Raw genomic sequence first — 24,116 nt, 5'->3', positions numbered from 1 at the left:
GCAGGAGCATGTGAATGAGCAAACTGCTAACCCCATGACCAGAAAGCAAAGAAAAGGGAAGAAGCTGGTGCCCCATAACCCCTTAAAGGCATATCTTCAATGACCTAAGGCCAGCTCACCATCTCCTAAAGATTACTCCTCCTCCCATAATTGCCACTCTGGAGAACAAACTGTTAACAACACATTGGCCTTAAGGGAGCCTTCAGCCTTCACACTATAGCACTGAGCACTCATTCAAGATTACCGTTTTCATATCTTTTGTTGTTGTTGTTGTTTTTTGGGGCTGACTTCTGAATATTACTTACTGCTTTTCTTTCTCAATTCAATAGTAACATGTAGAAAGACTTAGATGTTTTGTTTCACAGTTTTCATTCTTTTGGTGTGAATATTGTTCATTGTATCCAGATACTATTGGGTATGATCCTCAATTATGTAAAAGCTCATTAAAGTAAATTTAATACTTAATTTTTTCCTAATTATTTTAGCACTATTATTACAAGTGCCTACTGTTACTATACAGTATATATACTGTTACTGTTATACTGTTACAATAATTTTGGACACTAAAATTTAACATTTTTATCTGTGGAAACTTTTGTTTTTTCCTTAAATCAAAAGCTGATTCTTATGAGAATCAGAGACCACAAGAGGTTAAAAGACTATTAGCCTTCTGTGAAGCAACTATATTTTTAGGCTTTTATTTAAGTCAGACTGGGATGCAATGCAACTTAAAAAAAAAAAAAAAAAAAAAAAAAAAAACTATTGCTAATTTAGGGGGATAAAGAATTTTTTTTTTAGCTTTGTTCCCCTAAATGGATGTTGAGGACAGGATCTGAATTGATTTATTTCATGCGTTCCTCACACCTTCTAGCACATTGCTGAGCATCTGATATGTATTTTCACAATGCTGAAGGATTAGTTACCCCTCAACTGCCAGAGACAATTAAAATAGTAAGCACTTCCCCTTGCTAGAATGTAGGAATTAGACTTCAGCTGATTTGCTTTTGATTATTGTGTTTGTGTCTCTAGATTTTCAATACATCATTATTTGAACCACCTCCTCCTGGATATGAAAATATTTCAGATGTTGTGCCACCTTTCAGTGCCTTTTCTCCACAAGGAATGCCAGAGGTAAAATGTGATAGAATAAAATACAAATGACAAAAAGAAGCCTCCTGTCATCTCAGACATGCAGGCAATATTTAAGGGTAATAAGAGGATTTTTGATATAATTCAAATTAACCCTTTTCCACATTTGAGAAACTAGAGCTCCTCAGGAGAGGAAAAAAAAAAAGAGTGCTGATTTTTTTGTTCATGGTGCTTTTTTAAGATAAAATGTGTTAAAATGAGATGCACAAAACACATTTATTGACTTTTGACAAGTACATCCACCTGTGTAATCCAGACTTCTTCAGTGTATAGAGTATTACCATTACTTCAAAAAGTCCCTTTGTATTCCTTCTTAATCAACTCCACACAGCACTGAGTGAATCATTCTTCTGATTTTTTCACTATTGTACATTAATTTTGCCTATTTTATTAATTCATATAAATGGAATTATATGACATGTAATTTTTGTGTCTGGATATTTTCACTAAAGATAGAGCCTGTAAGATTCATGTTTTAATATTAGTTTGCTCATTTTATTGTTCCAAATTGTTGTTCCAGTAATTTCTGTTGCATGCCTATCATACACTACTAAAACTGTATAATATTGATTAATTTTCAAAAATTTTGAATAAGGATATTGTTATCATTTCCAAATTCAGAATATGAATACCCATTCTTAAAAAAATCATATGCAGTTTACTAAATAGACTGTGCATCAATATCATTTGAATTTTTATAATTTAAGTCTCCAGATTCTTGCACAGATTTTGGTGAATGTCTTAGTTTGTACTTCTCTAACATAATACCACAAACTGGGTAATGTATAAAGAAGAGGAGTTTATTTTCTTATAGTTCTGTGGAGGCTGTAAAATTCCAGACCAAGGTGACAGGACATTCGGTTTTCTGGTGAAGGCTGCTCTCTGCTTCCAAGATGGCACCTGGTTGCTGTGTCCTCCAGAGTGAAGGAACAAGTGGCCTCATATGGCTGAAGACAGAAGGGCAAGCAAGCCAAATGCTTCCTGGATCCTCTTATACAAGGGCCTTAACCCCATTCATGAGGGAGAATCCCATGGACCAGTCACTTCTTAAAGGTTTCACCTTTGAATCCTTTTATCTTTGCTATTAAGTTTCAACACCTGAATTTGGGAGGAGATATTCAAACCATAGCAATGAGAAAGCTAAACTGGAAAAGATTCAAAATAATTTATTAGTAACTCAAAATGTTCTGTCTCCTAATATAATGTTTAACATTAAGTAAATTTAATTTTGGACGTTTCAAGTTTGTGGCACTTATGACAAATTTACAAGTTCCTCATTGGTAATTAGGTATATTGTGTTATCACTCAATAGAAAGGTAAAGGTTTGACTGTCATTGGAAATGTCCTAAATAAAATGTTTGCACTTAGAATTGAACTAACATTGTAAAATCTTTACCAATCAGTTAGGATTTGCAACAAAAACATAAGGATACGTCAGGTACCCAAGCATATGCTTGTATTCCCAGCTACATGGAAGGTTGAGACAGGAGGGTCTCTTGAGTCTCTTGAACCCCTCTTTCCAGGGGTTCAAGACCAGTCTGGAAAACAGAAAGACACTGTCAAAAAGATGTCAGGATGAGTTTCATTATTTTAAAAATATTATTTCTATGATTTTAAAATGAATTTGATTTGACAATTTAATTTTAAAACTTCACAGAACAGAACATTTTCTGTTAGTTAGATGAGATTTATTTCAAATGAACATTATGCTTACTGATATAATTAACATTATACTTAATGATAGATTATTGAAAAAATTCTATGTAAAATTGAGCCATAATAAAGATGCTTTAAATCACTGAAATTACTTCATAATTGACAGGAGATAGGAATAGGGGATAAAACAGTTGGCAATGAAAATACAGTATATTTTAGATCTTAGGTTTGTTGCAGTTGCTTAGATTTATTCTCCAGGTTAAACCACTCTATTATTGTGAATACATGTGCAGATCCTTTATTTATTTTAGTTTGTTTTCACTTCAAATCTTATTCTCAATCCCATTCTTCTTCTCCACTCTAATGTATTTGTGTCCTTAGTTATGTGTGTGTTCTTGGAACTATAATGGCTTTGTGTGTGTTGGAGGTATTTGAAATTTACATAAATCGCATTATACTTTAGGACTTATTTGATTTGTTTCTACTTTCAAAAGTTCTTTCAAAACCTGTTTTTGCCTTATGTCAGAGTTGTTAAAAGATTTTCACTGTTACATATTATTTTATCTTATGTGGGCACCAGAAGTGACACCCATTCTCTTAGTGACAAATACATAATTTGTCTCTAAACTCCCTTTATCCCAAACATTGTCACAGTGAATGGTCTCGAACATGTCTAGATACAGGCCTATGAGAGTTTCTCTGTGCACAATAACAAGAACACTGTGAAGCCAGGTGCGGTGGTGCTGGCCTGTAATCCCAGTGGCTCAGGAGGCTGAGGCAGGAAGATGGTGAGTTCAAAACCAGCCTCAGCAAAAGCGAGTCACTATGCAAATCAATAAGACCCTGATTCTAAGTAAAATACTAAATAGGGCTGGGGATGTGGCATAGTGGTTGAGTGCCCCTGAGTTCAATCCCCTGCCACCCCTCAAAAAAAAAAAAAACTGTGAAAGTTATTGAAAAATGAAACTGTTATGTAGAAAATACAGATTGTGCTTCCAGATGGGAAGACAGGATATTATGAGGAGAATATTTCACCCAGATTTCTGGGTTGTAGGAAATAATTAATTTCTCCAGGTCTATCCTGAGTACTTTATATTCTTACTCACAGTGTATGAATGTTTCTCTTTCCTAAAATGGATGTATAAACTTTAACATCTCAATTTTGCCCATATAACTGTTCAATTTTGTTAAAGTTTTAGTTAACATTTCTTTGATTACAAATGAGATTGCTCTTCTCTAAACATACATATTTATTAACTAATCTTTTTTCACTTTTGAAAGCATTATTATATATTTTTATGTTGAATTTCTGAGGTTTTTATTTTTATGGGTTTCTTGAATATTTTAATTATTCATCCCATATTGATTTTAGATATTGCATATATCTTCTAATTTTTTGGCTCTTTGTTATTTTATCTATGTTGTACCTGGTTGAAAAGAAATTCTTATTTTTGATACTGTCAAATTATTCTCCACATATTTTGGTGCTTCAGGACTTTTTAAATTAATCATCTCCATTATTTATAATGATATATCTGCAAAACCAAAATATACAAAAATCTGAACTAATAAATCTTCATTTAAAAATAATCTTACCAGATCAGAGTTAAATATATAAGGACAAATTACATATGATAGCAGAATACATAATGAAGAAACTTAATTTGAAATAACTATGAAATAAGTATACTTCTAAAATCTTATGAGATATATGAGTGTGAAGCAGTTGAAGAACGATATGAAATGTATTTAATAGTAAAAAGATTATGTAGAAGAAACAGATTATGCTTTGTATGGGAAGACAGGATGTTGTAGGTAGGATATTATACCAGATTAATTTATACCAGAATAACTGAATTATTCACAGATTTATTCATAGATTTATCATATAAGCACTGAAAATCCACCAAACAATTTTTGAACTTTGACATGATTATTCTACTCATAAGAAATTGTCATAAAAATTATTATCACTTATTTCTTTCAGGTATGCTTAAATTCTTCTAGATTAACAGCAGGATAAATGGAGTCTGTTATTCTGTTTAGAGACATAATTTACAATTAAATTAAATTATCAGATGTGCTTGCTGGCTTTTGCACTTTGCTGGATCATATGTAACCCAGTCAGAAGAGTCTTAATTCACTTTAAATTGTGTCTATATGTATGTGTGTATAAGATTTCACTGTTGTCATCTTTGAATGTATATTTTAATCATCTAGTTTATGCTTTAGTCTATTTGAAATTTGACATGTCCATAAAGTATAGTAACCTAAAACATAATCCAGTGGCTCTCAAACTTCAGTGCGTGTCATAACAGTTTGTGACAAAGATTCTGTTCCCACCCTGGGTTTGAATAGATCTGGGCTGGAGCCTGATTTGTCTTGGTCCTAGGTGATGCTGTCACTGAATGCTCCAGAACCACACTTTGCTTCTCAATTCTGCTCCACAAACAAGGGTGGGGAGATGGATACTCAGAGAAAACAGGGAAAACCTGAAGCCAACAGTGCAAGATTGCATTTATTCACAGGCACAGAACAATGCTACAGTGTAAATTATAAGAAGGTCATTGTTTGAAAACAAGGCTTTTTTCTAACCAACAGTGACAGCCCCCATTTGAGAAAGGCTGGGAGGGAAGATCTATCAGACTTGTTTTCATTTTCAAAGTTTACTGTCACTTTCAAACTAATGTTTTCTCTAATATCTTCTTCATAATAATTTGTTATGGAAAGATTGGCAATTTATCAACAAATTTCCACCATTGAGTGATATTTAAAGGAACAGTCTCCCCAAAGTTGGTGGTGTTAAGGATAAATTTCAAGTAGAATAATTAACACTGTTTTTCTTTTTCCTAAAATAAAATGGTTTAATGGCTTTTTAGCCACAGTTGAAATAGAATAAGAGCATACTCTAGAAAACTCTTTTAACAATTATAAGCCAGACATATACTGCTGTCTTTAGAAATGCATACATATTTTATTGGTTTTAGGAAGAAATATAATAACTTAAAGAATTCCTCTTATAAAAGCAAAGATTTTCATGTCACCTTTTCAATTAGCTTTTTCCCATTTTGTTTAAAATTGCACCTATATGAGTACTAATTCACTGTTTGCCTACTCTAACTTTTAAATTTTTCTGTAGCATTTATCACCTTTTAATATGTCATATAATTTGTTTAGGTATTAAATTTAATGTTTATTGTCTTTTTATCTTCTTCCATCCACACTTTTGTCAGTTGCTTCAAGGGCAGAAATTGCTGTACCATGGCACATAATAATTTCTTCAACCAATCTGTCAACTAATTCTTAACAATCAGCTGGGAAGCAACTATTTTAGTATTTGATATAAATTGATTGTGTATATGCTATGATAAATGTAGTCAAAAGGGAAAATTAGAAACACCATAGGATGTAGGAAATCATTTGGGACAATGTCTTTAAACTGGGGTGTGCAAAAGCTTTTCAGGTGTAGGTATGTGTTTGTTTTAAGGAAATATATTTTCAGATCAGCAATTGCCCAGGGTACTTCTATGTGAAATTGAGTACTGGCCTATGTGGTGAGGTCCTGTTGCTACTCTGGCCCTACCTTCCTATTTATAATCATTTTTCTCTTGTTTTACAAATGAAAGACATCCTCTACCCATATCCTCAAAAAAACATAAATGAAGTATTTCTCTGCATTGTAAGACTCGCTGGGGCTACAAGGAAATCGACAATTAGAAGTGTTACTTTCCGTGTTGAGATAGCAAACAATTCTAACAATTAGGTAATAGATTATTTTGCAAATTAAATGGTTTGCAGATCTAACAAAATAAAGGTGAATCCAATTCAATTTCTAGCTGATATCATTAAAAGTAAATTGTATGATAAATCAGCATTTGGTTTTGGAATTGTGCCATGGATGAACTTTGTGTTATGTAGTGACAGTTCTGTAACAAAACTGTTTACTTTCTTATCCAAGGTTTCTCAGAACTTATATGTGGACATAGGAAATGTGAATAGAACTTTGTTGATCTCTGTCTCATTCTAGCAATAACTAATTCACCCATAGATTTTTAAGATAAAGTTTTGTCATACCATTATTTGCATTGAGGTGCATATCTATTTAAATCTTGTGTACTTGTACTACTTAGAAATATTTATGATGAGGTTGTTAGACTCACTTTGACATTAATAATGATTATAGTAAAAGTTATCCCTGAGGAATTTTCTTAACACAGTCTGTCCCAGGAAACATTTTTAAAATTGATTTTATACACTATACATGTTCAAGGAAATTTGACAGTAATTAATAAGAGAATTTCAAGTATATCTAAGTTCGAGAGAATAGATTTTGAAACTAAATCTAATGTACTAGATGACAAGTAAAGAGTATTCTTGTGAAACCAATGCCTGTGGCAGGACAGAAAGAGAAGCTGGATTAGGCAGAGGGAGAATCACACTGCAGTGCTAGCTCAAGGGCAGTCTTGACTAACCCTATGCAGAGCTCCAAAAAACCCCTTTGGAATTGTCTTTGGTCAGACAGAGGTATTCAAGTATATGCTTACACCAATCATCCACTGAATGTGTAACAACCCCAAAAGCAACATGACCACACAAAGTGGCCATCTGCAGCTGAGGCAGTCCCTGAAGGTTTGACAGCTGAAGGCTCTCTGCAGGCAGGGAATCTTCCCTGCAGCTGAAGCAAGAGAGTCTTCATTGAAGGGGAATCACAGCAAATACAGTTTACTTCAGAGTGAAATGCTGAAGGGAAAGGGGCACAAAACACAAGATCAAGAAGAAAAAGGAATGATGGAGTCCTAGCAGTAGAGTATGTCCATGTCTTTTTTTAAGTAGATGATATTGAATAGTAAATAACTGCATATTTATTTAAATTCCATTGGGTACACAGAAAACTTATGTAAGTTGCTTCTAAAATATTAATATTTATATTATATTAGAAATAACATTCTCTGCAGATACTTGAAAAAATTTTAGATGTCCATGTTAAATATATGAATAGGTACATTGCTTTTCAAAGTCAATTTTGTGACTAGAGTACCAAAATAAAAAAAAAAAAAAAGGTTGGAAGATCACTGATTTAACCCAACAGTTTATTTTACAAATCAGATATTGAGACTCAGAGATGTCTTGCACATAATTATGCTAATAACTGAACCCAGTGACACAAGCCATTTTCCTCCTGGTAGTTGTGAAGACCCATTATGTTATTATTTGTGAACACAACTCTGAAGAGAGTAAAGCTGTCATCAAGGGCTCCTTTAGCTAGGGTGCCTTATCCTTGGACTGTATGCAGCGGTGTGTATATTTAAATGTGTTTTTCCAGGGCAGTACTTTTATATGTTCTGAAAAAAGACATAAAAACAAATATTATTTAATTTGTATGTCTCTAGCCCAGTTAGCTTCAACTGAAATTCACTTCTCCTTGTGTGTCTTATTTAATGTTCATATTTTCTGATCCTTTTTCATGTTTTTGATTCTTTCCTTTTTCAAAGATATTGAAAATCCCTCATGCAGAAAACCTGTATATTTTATAATAAATTATTCTTGATCTCAACAGGGAGATCTAGTGTATGTTAACTATGCACGAACTGAAGACTTCTTTAAACTGGAGAGGGACATGAAAATCAATTGCTCTGGAAAGATTGTGATTGCAAGATATGGGAAAGTTTTCAGAGGAAATAAGGTAATATCATCTCTTTCCTTTTCCTCCAATATGAAAAGGTATAATGCAATATATCTAAAATTTCCTTGCAACCTTTTGAAGGCTATGATCCTCTTACATTCTGTAAATATCCACCTTACGGGGAGGACATCCTTACTAGCTTATGGGAAGTGATTTTAAACTGGGCCACTGGAATTGGCCAGTGTTTGGCCAGGGTGAGCCAAATAGATTTTTCTGTACTTGCAAGTTACCCCTGTGGCCTACTTAGAAATGCATACTAGATTTGTTGTTTCAGTATTTTTGTTTTAAATATTACATCTAAAAATATTTACTGAAATAAATTTAATATACATTGTTATTATAGATATTAAGAGAACATAAAATTCACATAGTAGTTTTAAATTAATATCATTTGACTTTTTAGTTTTTAAATTTTTTTTTTTTTGGAAAATGAATTAAAAAATATTCACTTTCAACCATAGAACTAGGAGGAATCTGCCCTAGGAGTCTACTTGCTCTATATAATTCCAGAGCATCAAAAGGAAACATCACGTACTCACTACCAGTATATCGGTATTTTCCCAACCTGTTCTGAGAACTGATACATTTTTAGAACCTGAAGTAGAAAAAAGAAAAAGCTACTTCTCTGTAATAAGTTCTTTGTTGTAAGCCTAATGAGAAAGGCTTGAACATAAAGCTCAGTTACTCATTTACATATAGTTTTGAAAATTGTTACTACCAAATCTGGGGCAACCAATTAACATAAGAGAAGTATACTCTATTTCCTAGGTTAAAAACGCCCAGCTGGCAGGGGCCAAAGCCGTCATTCTGTACTCAGACCCTGCAGACTATTTTGCTCCTGGAGTACAGCCCTATCCAGATGGTTGGAATCTTCCTGGAGGTGGTGTCCAGCGCGGAAATATCTTAAATCTTAATGGTGCAGGGGACCCTCTCACCCCTGGCTACCCAGCAAATGGTGAGTGATAAGGCCTCAGTCATTACAGGACACTTAGCCACATTTTAAAGTGATTTTATTTAAGGATTTTCTTTGACACAAAGGACGGAGAAAAAAAAAAAAAAAAAAAAAATATATATATATATATATATATATATATATATATATATATATTTAAATTTTATCTAGGAATGAGAGAGTTTCTGAAAATTATTGGTTCCACTTTCTTATTTATTATTTAAAATCCTTGTGACTAATAGGTTTTGGAATTCAGACTTCCAATTGTTTAAAAAGTAACATGGTACATATACCATATAATTCATAACACTTACTTGGGAGGCTGGAACAGAACACCAGAAACCAGTATATAAACAATATTTGCATCAAACTGTATGAATGCTGATACTAAGTGGGGTAAATATGGAATATAAATAGACTCATCTGCTCAAGTGGAGTTTTGCTATCAAATAAGTTCAGGCTATATTGGTTTTATTGTCAAGTACATTTACCCTAAATTCATAGTTCGCACAGATTTTTTTTTTTGCTTTTACCATTGACCAGAGATAAGGAGAAGAGAAAATTTTATAGCATCTTTAAATGACAAGATAGAACCTAGAACCCCTGAAAGACACCTATTTTTTTTAAAAAAATATTTTTGTTAGTTGTAGGTGGACACAATACCTTTTATTTTATTTATTTTTATGGGGTGCTGAGGACCAAACCCAGGGTCTCACACGTGCTAGGCGAGCGCACTACCACTGAGCTATGACCCCAGCCCAAGACACTTGTCTCTGTTGCTGCATGATGATAGCAGTGATGGATGTGAAGGAGTATCTCCTACATGCCAGCACTGTACATGCCTCAACAACCCCGAAAGCCAGGAGGCGTTATCTCTGTTGTCAGGGGAAGAAACTGTGACTAGAAGAGGTAAGCTCTCTGCAAGAGATAAACAACTACTTAGCAGGGAGTGGGATTCTAATTCAGGTACTCTGGCTGCAGAGTCTGTGTACTTGTGCTGAAATGCCACCTTGTAAAACATTAATAAAAGGAGCTCAATTATTTTAGGTGTACTCAACTATCTGAACATGTTTACAAAAATATGTAATCATTTAGTTCAGGTAGTTGCGAATTAACTAAATTTGTGTAATTTGCATAATTTAGTTGGCCAAAGCATCTTTGTCATTTACATATTTACTCTTCATCTGGGTTTTCCATCAAATTGTGGATTTCTCTGAAGCTTATGTACTGTTTTGCTTTGTAAGTCTTCTGAGAATATGGTACATTGTCATAGTTTCTTTGTTTTTTTTTTTTTTAAACAATACACATTACCATATAGTAAAACCATATGAACCTGCCTAAGGTTTTTCCACCTTTTTATTCTCAAGTTTAAAAAAATGCAACTTCTTCCAAATAAAATGAGATTAACTGGAATGTTTCTGTTGATTATCTTCACATTTAAATGATGGGATTTTGGGGGAACCCATGTTATCCTTTGGAAGCTAGCAGTTATTCGACCCCTTGGGTGCCTTTAAGTTTACCACTTCCTTTTAATTTTAGTTTCTACTATGGAATAGTTCTAACATATACAAAGCAAAGATAGTCACCAACATATTGTCAACTTTGTTTCATCTACCTATCACCCCCCTTTTGTTGAAAACATTTCCCCCTACACAGCATATCATTATGTCATTTTGCCGAAGAGAATAATAAGTTTTTGAGATTAAGTTTCTTATTAGATAATTTCAAAACCTGGTGTGTGTGGGGGGGGGGAGGAAAACACAGACCTAATTTGTCTTAAGCCTGAATAAATGTCAGAATATTATTTTGCAGTAAAATTTATATGCAATAAAATGCATAGATCTTAAATTCAGTTCAATGTATTTTTCTATTTTAAATTTTGTTTTTGCAGCACTGGGAACTGAATGCAGGGTCTTATCGTCTGGTTCATGTGCTAGGCAAGCACCCTATACTGAATCATGTCTCCAACCCCAGTTCAATGAACTTTGAAAATTGCATGCATTCATGTCACCCAAAATTTTTATGATGTTCAGAGTGTTCTCCTATGCTCTTTCCCAGTCAATTTACACTTCATCCCCCCAAAGCAACCACATTTTGATATCTAGCATTTACATTAGTTTGCCTCATTTTGATGTTCATATAAATGGAATCAGACAGTAGATGCTCTTTTGTTTCACATATTTCTCTCAGTATAATGATTTGAGATTTTCCATGTTATTTTGCATACCAGTAACATGTTCCTTTTAACAATGGAATAGCATTGTATTGTTGGATTATACAAGAATTATTTATTCTCCTGTGGTCAGAAATTTGTTAGATGATATAAATGTGGCTGATTTAAACAATTTTGTAAGGTTTTTTTTTGTGTGTGCACATATGTTTTCATCTTTTTAAGGTAAATACCTAGCAGTGGAATTGCTGTGCCATAGTGCACATTTCTACTTAAGGTCCCTTTCAAAAGAATTATCCCAAGTCATTGTCTAATTTATACTCTTAAAAGCAATGTAGGAGAGTTTAGTTGCTTTATGTTCTTGCTAACATTTGGAATTATCAGTTTTCTGTAACAAATTCCAATAGATCAAAATGAGAATATGTTCAATATGATTTATAGAGATCCACTTGAAAGGAATTGAGTTTTTATTGGAAATGTGTTTCTTTTTGTTGTTGTTGTTTCAGAATATGCTTATAGGCATGATATTACAGAAGCTGTTGGTCTTCCAAATATTCCTGTTCATCCAATTGGATACTATGATGCACAAAGACTCCTTGAGTAAGTTTGCAAGAATAAATAATTGACTACTTAGGTATTTCCCATGATTGGTAGTTTTATCTTCATTTTTTTTTTTCTGTATTGATTGTCTCTGAGATGGGTAGAGCTTGTGATTGTATCATGATTTTATAGAATAATGGTTTTGTTCTGGAATTTACATTATATGATTATCCAATGTTTGCCAGTCACCTAAAGGAGCCTTTCTGATCTCTAACTGCAGGGAGCATAATTGATCAATTGCTCCAGCCATTATGCTTTGAAATCTACTGCTGAGTGTGGTAGGGTACTTAGACAGACTCGTTCTGGAACCACAGGACTCCGCAGATATGGAACCACAGGACTACTCAGATATGAACTTTGACTTGAGGACTTGTTGATAATTAGCTCAAATAGAAGCTGCACCATGGCCCCATCTTCCTCTTCTTCCTTCCCTTTCTCCTTTACTTTGCATCAGAACTGCACCACAGTCTGCTGACTTTATGAGGCTTCCCTAGGTCCCATTTTGCCCCTAGTAAATCATAGTCTTTTCCCCTAATAAATCTCTTACTCATCTGTATTGCTTATTTCTTATTTCTTGAAGGACCCAGAATAAAATAATGTGAGAAATACATCCATTGGGTTTTTATTCTCTTCGCTTTCTTTCTCTGCTTTCATTATTGAATCTTCTTCAAATATGTTACTGTTTAGCCTAGCATTGGAAAGCTTTCCCCTTTCTTGCCCAATTTTTCTTTTTTCCCATCTGAATGTCCCTTCTTCTCCTTTTAGGAAAGGAGATGCCACTGACTTTTCTGAAAGTGAAGTTGGTAAAGACCAAAACATCTGGCCAGTCTGTCCTTTTTCTTCTTTGAGTACGAAGCATTCTTACTCCTTGTATTCTAGCATCTATGAGAAAGCGTTTTATGACCTAGCACGCAAGGCCCTCATTTATATAGGTGACCAGGCTGATGTCTGGAGATTTGGAGGTATGTGTCCAATTTAAGAGGAGGTTAAGGAAGTACCCTGTGTTTGTTTTGTTTTTCCTTTTGGCCTATGTTTTAGTCAGCTTTTTTTGGTGCAGTAAGCAAAGGACCTGATGAGAACAATTAGAGGAGGAAAAGTTTATTTGGGGACTCAGTCTTAGTCCATAGATGGCTGGCTCCATTCCTTGGGGCTTGAGGCAGAATATCATGGAGAAAGGGTATGGCAGAGGAAAGTGGTCCAGGACTTCAGATGGGGAAGGAGGGAGGGAGGAATGGGAAGGAGAGAGAGAGGGAGAAGGAGAACGGGGGTGTGGGATGGGGGTGGGAGAGAGAGAGGGGGAGAGGGAGAAAGAGAGAGAGAGAGAGAGAGAGAGAGAGAGAGAGAGAGAGAGAGAACACAGAAAAATCACACTCTGCTCAACAAGGACAAAATGGGAAGGCTGATCCCAAGGACCAACCCCTATCTAGTCACACCATAATCCCTTCCAGGGATTAACAGTTACTACCCAGTTAATTCCTATCAGTGGATTAATTCACTAATTAGGTTAAAACTCTTATAACCCCCAAAATCCATCTCTAAACTTTATCCCATTTTTTTCACACACGAGTTTTTTGGGGTACACCTAACATCTAAACCATAACTGGGCTTTAACTCTGTCACATCAGTTATGATTTAGGATCAGTTACAATTTTTGAGTACAGTATGAACTATGGATTTATCTAAACATATTAATAAATAAAATCTAAGTATTTATGAATTTAGAAAGTGACAGTAATTGTAGCATAACTTGTAATATTCTATAATCAAAATAAAACTTCAACAATCAATAAGTAGTCAAATATGTTACTGACTATGGTAGTAAATGAAGTCACTAATAGATACAAGAATATTGTATAATATTCAAAGACATGGGACATGTTTGTGATACACTATTGAGTTAAAAGGAAAATTTCAAATCAATGTATAAGATGGTCCAAGTTATATAAAAGTTTAAAGATGATCCCATTTTGTGTTTGTAATTAGGGAAAGAATGCATGAAACTGTTTCTGAAAGCTCAGTCCTGGTCCCTGATGCCAATCTAATAATGAGGATACGGTTTTGAGAAAAAGGAAAAAGAAAGTTTATTGCTTTGCTAGCAAAGGAAAGGAGAAACACAGGGGACTCCTGTCCCAGACACTGATTCTGCCCATCTTCAGGAACAGAGGGGTTTTAAAGTGGTGATTTAAAAGCTCTGTTGAAGTTGTAATTTACTTGTTAATTTGAAATATAATAATTTCTGAGATCTTCTGTCTCATTTACACACTCCTGCCAGCAGGAATTTTAGTTGCACTTAGCAGGAGGCTAAATCATCTTCCCAGAAACCAAGTTCCAGTACTTTTCAAGCTTCTCTCTTAGGTACCTTAATCATACTCCAGCCAGATTTGTCACTAAGCCTTACACTTGCTCCATAGTTCTCTGCCTTTATGCCTTTCTATATTATATCTTGTCCCTGGAGTGCCTTTTCCTTCACCTTCCCATTCCTACGTCTTGCTTATCCTTTAAAATACAACAAAGTGAAATCCCCTTTAGAAAGTTGTTCCTGATCCAACAAGTTGCATGAATCCTTTTTGTGCTTATTTTGTAGAACTCTGTATATTATCTGTCATGTTCTATTTTATATCATAGTTGGTTTTATATGTATCACCTTCTGAGTGACTTGGGAACTTTTTGGTGGAATGATCATGTGTTATACCTAGTTACATTCCTTGTCAAGTAGAACAAAGTACATTTAGAAAGGTAGACAATAAATATTTCACAAACGGTCAAATAAAAATAAATATGCTATAGGAAACAGATTTAAGTCACTACTATTTATAAATATTTATGGAGTATCTAACATCTCTCAAATCTTTTCAGAGATCTTTTCAAAATTTATTCATATTATCTGATATCTTTATAGAGTTTGACTAAAAGCTCTGTTCTTTGTGAATGTGTGATATATCCTTTATCTGTTATTAGATTCTTACACATAACCATTTTTTTAATGTTCTGTTGTCTGTTTACCTGTCCTTGAGGGACCATCACCATTACAGCATATTTTATTGTTTTGTAAGAAAAGGTACTATTTATGTTCTTTTTTATGTTATAATACACAATTGTCTATTTTTCTTCTTGATGAATTTGCATTTTTTTTTGCTTTTCATGTTTATTTTGAAAAGGAAATACATTGACAAAGTTATAACTTGAAAAGATTTACAGTAAAAAGATTTCCTTTTATTCATTTCTATGAATGTTAATGTTAATAATATTGGAGAAATACTTTGTATATGATCATGTATATGTATATTCTTCCCTTGCCTCCTACAACTTCTTTGCATATTTAATATTTGCTGTTTTGACTATGGATTATGTTTTCTAACAATGTAAAAATCCTCTTCATAGTACTAGATGATTTTGTGTGAAAATTTATTGTACAAATATAAATTACATATTACTTGAAATTCTATTTATTTGCCAAACTTCCTAGTGAGATAGGGGGGAAAATAGGATGTATTTACTCTCAAAGACTGTTTCTGCCCTACAACTAGATTTTCATCAAAATCTATTTATAGTAGAGGTAGAAATTGCTCACATTGCATTTTCAGTTTTCTAAGTTTGTCTTGGGCCATATTCATCTATCTGCTGCTGTTCAGTTAAAATACTTTTTATTTCATGCCCAACCCAAGAAGTCAACCCTTGCTCTGATACAGTAAAGGTAGCTGTATTGAAGGCAAATGACAAGAATCACACCATTTTATAAATATTACCATATTACTTTTCTCAGTCTCCTACTAAAAGATTACAGTAAGCTGATAGCATGTAGTAGCTGTCCACGTGAGTCCTTCTACCTTTTCAAATTAAAAATAAAATAAAATAAAATAAAAAGCATGAAGCTTTTAGGGACATATGACTAAAGCAAAATTATTTCCTTTGATCTTCCTTTTTTTCCAGGTAGTTATGTGAAAACACACTTTTTGTAAGAGATGACAATACAAAGATTTGGGATATATTTATCAGGGAAAATTCCAAAGAGTTATACATCAAGCTTTTTATTCAGAGCATACTCTGGAGAGCACTTCTAACATTTACTCTTGAGAGTAGTAGCACACAGTTCAAATTCTAGTCAATAATTTAAATCTCAGCTGTACCACTTATCAGCGCAAAACTTTGTGCATGTTACCTAATCACACTTAGCCTCATGCTTCTCATCTGTGAATTGGGAAAAATAACAGAACCTACTTTATAAGGCTTGTAGTAAGGATTAAATGGCATATTATATTCAAAATGTTTTACATGACACCTCTCTCATAGAAGCTATTGTAAACAAATGCTCAAGAAAGTAAATTCATTGACACTTATAACTTGTTAAATAAAGTAAAAGTTTTCCTCTAGCTAATAATGATTTTTTTTTTCCTTTTTTGGTCCAACAGACACATGGGTGGCTCAGCACCACCAGATAGCAGCTGGAAAGGAGGTCTCAAAGTGCCTTATAATGTGGGACCTGGCTTTACTGGAAACTTCTCTACACAGTTAAGAGAGTATTTTAATTTAACTCTTTAATACAGATCTTTTAAGAGACTAAAATTGTAGAGAATGACATAAAAAGTAAAATGTATATAGCACCAGTAGGAAACAAAACTAGAGGTTGAAGTGGGCCACACTTTTAGAGGGGTTGTGGCTCAACAGTAGAGCGCTCGACTAGCACATTCGAGGCCTGGGTTCGAGCCTCAGCCCCAGATAAAAATAAATAAAATAAAGGTAATGTGTCCAACTACAACTAGAAAAAAAATGGCTAGTGTAATTTAAACAATGAAAGAATATTTAAAAATTGTGGTGTTAATTTAATAACCAGCATTTTTGAGAATGTACCCTTTCTCTTTGCTTTAGAAAAGTCAAGATGCACATCCATTCCAACAGTGCAGTGACAAGGATTTACAATGTGATTGGTACTCTCAGAGGAGCCATGGAACCAGGTAAATTAACTATTTTCTCAGCAAATATTGAGTGAGCAACTCTTATGTGCCAGGTGGTGATCTGAGATCTGGGGCCATAATATGAACAAAGAATATGACACTTTGCCCTAATAAAACTTACCTAAACTCTCTCTCTGTCTCTATCTCTGTCTCTCTCTCTCTCTCTCTCTCTCTCTCTCTCTCTCTCTCTATATATATATATATATATATATATATATATATATATATATATATATAATGCAATATGGTATTGTTATACATGTTGTGAAGAAAAGAAAAGTGGACCTAGCTTGGGTGGATGACTGAAGTGAGTGATAAACTATGAGTGTTTCAGTCAAAGAATTAAAGCAAGATGGCAGGGAGAGACTTTTGAGGTGTTTCTCTAAGTTTTCTTGATTTGCTTGCCATATATTTTACATAAGGAAATGTTTTAATGATGACTACAAACATCTGCACAAAAGGAAAAACTGAGAAAACTAAGATAACCGTAAGTTAATGAATTCTTTGTAGAATGTTATTTTCTACAACTAAAGTAATTGACAATATCTAGACACATGCATTCCATAGTTTTTCAAATGATCTGCTGATTAATGTATTTTATATATAGCCTTAGTTTAGTACGTCTCAGTTCCATAGGAACTAGTTGGTTATACATTTCTTACTAAAATAGATACGAGTAAATTTTATATGATTCTTCTTATAAGGGATCAAGAATGTTGATATCCTTCTAGTGAGTACTGAACAATGTATAAGTAGCTCTTATTTGCATCTTATTTTGTATGGGCAATGTGCTAAACATTGGGACTGAAAGAATAATAAAGACCTGGGATGAGGGGCCCCTACTTTGTAAGGAGAGCCATACATTCAATTGTAATCTGTATTTTATCAGATGTGGAAATTTGCCCTGAGAACTGGGTAGACAGAGCAATTCCCTTTTTTCTATGAGAGATAAAAGTTCAGAGAGGAAAAATTAGGACCTGTACCTTGAAAATTTGTAAGATTAGAAAGTACAGAACTATGTTTTTTCACTCTGAAAATGTTGGAAGGAAAGTTGTAAGGTAAGAGAGAGTAATAGAGAATTGAAAAGGTGGATAAAGATAAATGTATATAATAGTCCATATACTTTTGATTACAGTAATATATTGAGGTATGCATTTTCTCTATCACATTCATACTTTCTTCATATAGAAGAAACATTAAAATCAGATCAAACAGCACATTTGCACAAGATTTCAAGAAACTTGCTTTTTTTTCTTGAGTTGTGAGTGCTTTTGTGTTTAGATGTTGTTGAATCATTTGCAATTTACTCCATTATTGACCTAAAGCCACAGTCTTGCAATGTTGGTTTCTAGACAGATATGTCATTCTTGGAGGTCACCGAGACTCATGGGTCTTTGGGGGCATTGACCCTCAGAGTGGAGCAGCTGTTGTTCATGAAATTGTGAGGACCTTTGGAAAACTGAAAAAGGAAGGTAATATAAACAAAAAATAAAAGACCAGTCTCTTTGAATTCTCAACTAATTCTTCTGTAGTGTTAATTTGAAAATACCATCTTAGCTGTTGCTATATATTGATTAAAATAGAAGACAGCCATTATTATTAGATAATTTATTAATTTTAATTTATTACAGACTATGGTATTATTGGTAGCATAAATCAAATGATAATCTAACATGAAGGAATTGCACTGTTCTTGGCTGCTCTTGGTAACCAAGAAAATGTAGCCAGGTTCTTCCATAAAAGGTCATAAGCCAAAGCTTTCCTGTCAGAGAGCTGCAAATAGAAATTCCTGGGCTCCTTCAGTCTCACTCCTCAGGTCATGAAGACTAAGGATATAGAAGCTATGCCCAGTGAAATACTAATCTGGCTGTCTAATGGGATTCTGCTCCCTGTAGGGTGTCTGTTCTGTCCTATTCTCATCCATATGCTTAGAACCACTGATTTAGTCATTTTAGAATCTTCATATGAAAACCAAAATAAAAAATGTAGTTTCAGTGATTTTTAAAGTAATTTTTATACCTTGAGAGCAGCAAGTCTATTCTCTTTTTTGACCCTGCAAACCAGGTGTCTGAGGGCTATAAGATGCAAACATTATATTTAAGCAACAGTAAAAACAACAGTGAAAGTATGTTTAGTTTGCATGCTATTTATTTTCTTTGAGAAACTGTGTTCTCATATATATGACTCATTTTGATTTTATAACAACCAGGGAGAAGTTTATGTAGTTATTTTAGTATTTCTTTTACAGATAAGTTAACCAAGTTTAGATGATTAAATAATTGTCCCAGGGTCATGTAGGTAATATGTGGCCCAGTGAGAAAATCAGAGTTTAGACTGAAATTTCTGGGTACTGGTTCATAAAACCATATTGTCTCTAATTAAAATGAAATACAAGGGTTCTCCATTCTCTTCTCCACAGAAATATCTTAGATTTTAAGAAAATAAACCAATGGAGACCTGAATTTACATGTTAAATAAATTAGTAGTGTTTAATCTTATTACAAAAAACTTTATGATTTGAGTCAGGCATCATGGTGCACATCTATAATCCCAGGAGCTCAGGAGGCTGAGACAAATGATCACAAGTTTAAAGCCTTAGTAAGGCCCTAAGCAATTTAGCGAGACTGTGTCTCTAAATAAAAATGTAAAAAAGGGCTGGGGATGTGACTTACTGATTAAGTGCCCCCTAGATTCAATCCTTACTTTGACTCTCCAACACATTAAAGTTTCATGATTTGATATGACACTGGAAAATCCCTATGATAAATGCAAAACATCTCTGTGGCAATTATAGAATATGCTTAAACAATGAAATGATAAGGAATAATAATAGGAAATTTGAATAATGCTGTTAAAAAACTTGATAAAAACAGGATGTTAAATTCAACAGCTATAGGATAAGCATTCTTTTTTGGGATGTGTGTATGTGTGTGTAGACACATTTTAATATAGCTTATTTAGCAACTAAAATATAAATATAAGTCAGGATAAATATTCCTAATAAATACACATAAAATATTTACTAACAATAACAGCTTAGAATTTTGGGATCACTAGGTGCTTTTTGAGCATTGCTCCATTTAACCCCCAATAGTCAAGTAGTGACTTCACATTTACTCTGTTATCCTGGTGTGATGAGGAGATAGACTTGGTCAGTTTGAATAACTCACCACATGACACCTTTTGTAAGTGAGAGAACCAAGATTTGAACAAGATCTTTCTTTAACTGTGAGGCTAGAATCTTACTGCCCAGCCACATGACCTCCCCCACCGAATTACACATATTTCAGCAGCAACAGGCATTGCTATTGCTAATGGAGCCCCTGTTCACTAATTCTACCAGAGGCTGGAGTGAAATCACACTGCCAGCTGACACTGAGCATCTGTTTATGTGATGTCAGAACCACAGGGAGGAGTTGGAAATGATTTTTCAGTTCCATGGGTTGTCAGAACGCTGGCTGCACCTAGTAATATTCTCTTTCCTTTTAGGCAACTGCAGAACAGAAAGCAGAACAGAAAGCCTTCCTATGAATAGCCAATTATCAAAAATTTATTAGAATATTTTATGACTTTTTTAAGACGATTATTGTGCCTTTGTTTCTCCCTTTTCAATCATGTTATTTCATTTTGACAAATCACCTTTAAAATCTTACAAAATGAAATTATTATTTTTTGGGGGGAGGGGGTGCTACTACAGATTGAACTCAGGGGCACTTGACCACTGAGCCACATTCCCAGCCCTATTTAGAATTTTATTTAGAGACAGGGTCTCACTGAATTTTTTAGTGCCTCATGGTTGCTGAGGTTTGCTTAGAACTTGTGATTCTCCTGTCTCAGCCTCCTGAGCTGTTAGGATTATAAGTATAAGCCACAAAGTCTAGCCCATTATGATTCTTAAATTCAAAATTCACCCTTCCTAATCAACAAATGATGCTTTCATTTTTTCTTTTCTTTCATTTCTTTTTTTTTTTTTTTTTTGTATTTGTTTATTTTCCCCCATTTGGGCTTTATAATGTCTTGGGTACAGTATGTATTTTCCCCAGTATTTATATACATGTACATATATATTTTAGGATGGAGGCCTAGAAGAACAATTTTGTTTGCAAGCTGGGATGCAGAAGAATTTGGTCTTCTTGGTTCTACTGAGTGGGCAGAGGTTAGTGAATAATTTGCTACAATGTTAAATTTCATAGTAACAAAGCAGTGGGCTAGGATGTAGATCAGTTCTAGAGCATTTGCTAAGTGTGCACAAGTTCCAGGACTTGATCTTCAGCACCACAAAACATACCAAAACAAAGCACTTTGGACTTAATAGTTAAATCTGTAAAAAAAAAAAAACAGGTGAATACAGTGAGAAAATGCTTAAGCTTTTTTTTTTTTAAACACCTTAAGCAATAAATCCCTGCTCAAAACTCAAGAAAACAGTATCTTCACTAAAGATCTAAGTTTTGTTTTTTAGAGATACAATATTAATTGTTGAAATTAATTTATCTCTATTTTCTGAATTTATCTCTATTTTCTAGGAGCATAATAGTAAATAAATGGATATACTGTAAACTTTCATTTTCCTTGGGGGGGGGGAGCAGAAATAGTGTTTTCATAGAATGTGGGGTAACGTTTTTTTAATATATATAATATTTGTTTTTTAGTTGAAGGTGGACACAATATCTTTATTTCATTTTTATATGGTGCTGAGGATCTAACCCAGTGCCTCACTCATGCTAGGCAAGCTGTCTACCACTGAGCTACAACGCCAGCCCTGTGGTAAAGCTTTTTACAAGAAAGATTTATGATGGTATCAGAAAAAGCCTAAATGTTTTCAGAATCTGATTTGCCCCTTTCAAATTATTTTTATCATTCAGAGTTACATATTTATTTTCATTTTTATGTTATATTCAGAATGCTTAGGAAATTACATATTTTGGAGACTACATTAATATCTCAAAAACATTTCGCAATACTTCCTCATAGTGTTCTAAAAGTGTTCAATTATCAACATTTACCAGTAGGTGGAGCCATCCTACAAGATAACTTGACTTCATGTCTACAGGATTCAACTTTATAAATTTTTCAAGCTGATTTTGAAATAGCTTATTCAATGTGAATGGGGCAAGATTTTCTACTTAAATAATGAGATATTTGTAGGAAAATTTCCACTCAAAAGTCTCCTAGGTCATTTCATGTTTGCTGAGAGAATTTTTAAACTTATCTACGGACAAACTATAGTATGATTCAGAAATTCACTTCTTTTCCGTGTACATAAACATGTGGACAGTTTCATCTTAAATGTTAGTTTTTTAAAGTTTTGTTTGTTGTTTCTAACTGGTAACCTTCATTGAATTCTTTCAAGCCAACTCTCTTTTGAGAGTCTTATATGCTAAATTTGTTAATATGGGCCTGTTTCATTCAGAAATTTATATTTAATCCGCCTTTTGCTGGGGGATGGGAGGGTGGTTATGTTGATATGTTTAAAGGAGGATTTTTCTTGTCTTTTTGTGATAGGAGAATTCCAGACTCCTTCAAGATCGTGGAGTGGCCTATATTAATGCTGATTCCTCTATAGAAGGTGAATATAGTTGTCCTCATTAAAAAAAAAAAAAAATGATTGTTTTAGAGATAGCAGTTCAATTTATATCCCAACCAGGAAAGCAACCCTTGAACATATGTTTAAGAAATATGCTCCTGGTCTGTCTCTCTGCTGCCTTTAACTCTGAAAGTATGTGAGCCCTAAGTGAGAGAATTTTTTTTTTCCCTATTTGCTTTATACTCTAGAGTGCTGATTCAGGGAAGCAGTATTCTATGATGATAACCTATGCCAGATTATCTTAAATATAGCAGAAATTTATCTAATATCTTTTGATGAGTAAATCAGGAGCATAGTTTTATGATTTGGAATATAAAGTTATTCTCATGATAATACACATATGCTTTTGAAAAAAAAATGCTGATTTGCAAGATTTCATCTTTCACCAAATGTTTTTATTTTTTTCCTTTAATTCAACAATTAAGTCCAGTACATAACTGAATAATTCTCTGAACTTTTCCAGGAATTCAGGGGAATCAGAGGTTAGGAAGGAATGGTCTTATATTTGGGAGTTCATGGATCACATATATGCTAAAATAAATCAGTCTTGGCTTATAATCAGGTACTAAAAAGGATATTTAATCATTCTGCTCTTGGCAGTTTGAAGAGGAGAATAGTGACTACTTGAGACTAGCAGTAGCAAAGGGGATAAGCATTTGAGACAGGTCTTGAATAATGTGTATGCTTTTTTAAAGGCAGAGAGTCCAACTAAGAGACATTTCTAGTTGATTTTCATGACAGTGAAGCGGCCCATTGTCACTGCACTCCACCCCACTGATCCCTTCTGCTCCTTGGCCAAAAACAACAGCTGCTGTTCTCTGTACTCAGTTGCTCTTCAACACACTCTCTCTGCTTAATTCTCTTCCTGACAGTCTCCCCTGAAATGTTGCTTTTTAGGGGAGGCCATATCATTGCAGCACTCATCATTGTCATTGTTAGGTAATTACTTGTTTTATAAACTGACTCTCTCAATAAATAATACTCTTTAGCAGTATCTTGCCTACTCACTCCTGGATTCTTAATTTCTCATTAAGTAAGTTTTATGGCATGGTTGTTGAAAGTGAAGAAATAAATAGGTGAAGATTGGCTGGGGTTGTAGCTCAGCGGTAGAGCACCCACCTAGCATGTGTGAGGTACTGTGTTCAATCCTCAGTACCACATTAAAAAAAAAAAAGATGAAGGTATTGTATCATCTAAAAAAAAAAAAAGAAAGAAAAAAAAAGAAAAAAGTGAAGAGTGGACTTTTAGAATATTTTCCTTAATGTGTTAGAAATTTAGGAGAACAAACTTATTGTAGATTTGCCATGTTAACAATTGGAATACAGTACCTTATTTATCTATCTATCTATTTTTGGCTTCTATTTTTTAAA

General features: G+C 33.8%; 1 protein-coding gene across 2 annotated transcripts in view; it reads left to right on the top strand.

Moving 5' to 3' along the window:
- The window catches only part of Folh1 (folate hydrolase 1), a 47,652-nt gene that overhangs the window by 9,324 nt on the left and 14,212 nt on the right, over nucleotides 1-24,116 (top strand). Inside the window, exons 4-12 of one of the 2 annotated variants that reach the window (XM_076843890.2) lie at nucleotides 1,030-1,131; nucleotides 8,363-8,488; nucleotides 9,257-9,443; nucleotides 12,117-12,210; nucleotides 16,620-16,718; nucleotides 17,077-17,162; nucleotides 18,515-18,634; nucleotides 21,236-21,318; nucleotides 22,665-22,728. In XM_076843890.2, the coding sequence (XP_076700005.2) occupies nucleotides 1,030-1,131; nucleotides 8,363-8,488; nucleotides 9,257-9,443; nucleotides 12,117-12,210; nucleotides 16,620-16,718; nucleotides 17,077-17,162; nucleotides 18,515-18,634; nucleotides 21,236-21,318; nucleotides 22,665-22,728 (961 nt within the window). The remainder of the gene's footprint in view (nucleotides 1-1,029; nucleotides 1,132-8,362; nucleotides 8,489-9,256; nucleotides 9,444-12,116; nucleotides 12,211-16,619; nucleotides 16,719-17,076; nucleotides 17,163-18,514; nucleotides 18,635-21,235; nucleotides 21,319-22,664; nucleotides 22,729-24,116) is intronic. The other variant, XM_076843891.2, reaches the window with a different exon arrangement.

Source organism: Callospermophilus lateralis, chromosome 2, assembly GCF_048772815.1.
Source record: "Callospermophilus lateralis isolate mCalLat2 chromosome 2, mCalLat2.hap1, whole genome shotgun sequence".
NCBI lineage: Eukaryota > Metazoa > Chordata > Mammalia > Rodentia > Sciuridae > Callospermophilus > Callospermophilus lateralis.
Note: the sequence above shows the minus strand (reverse complement) of the source record. Positions and strands in the feature narration are given on the sequence as shown.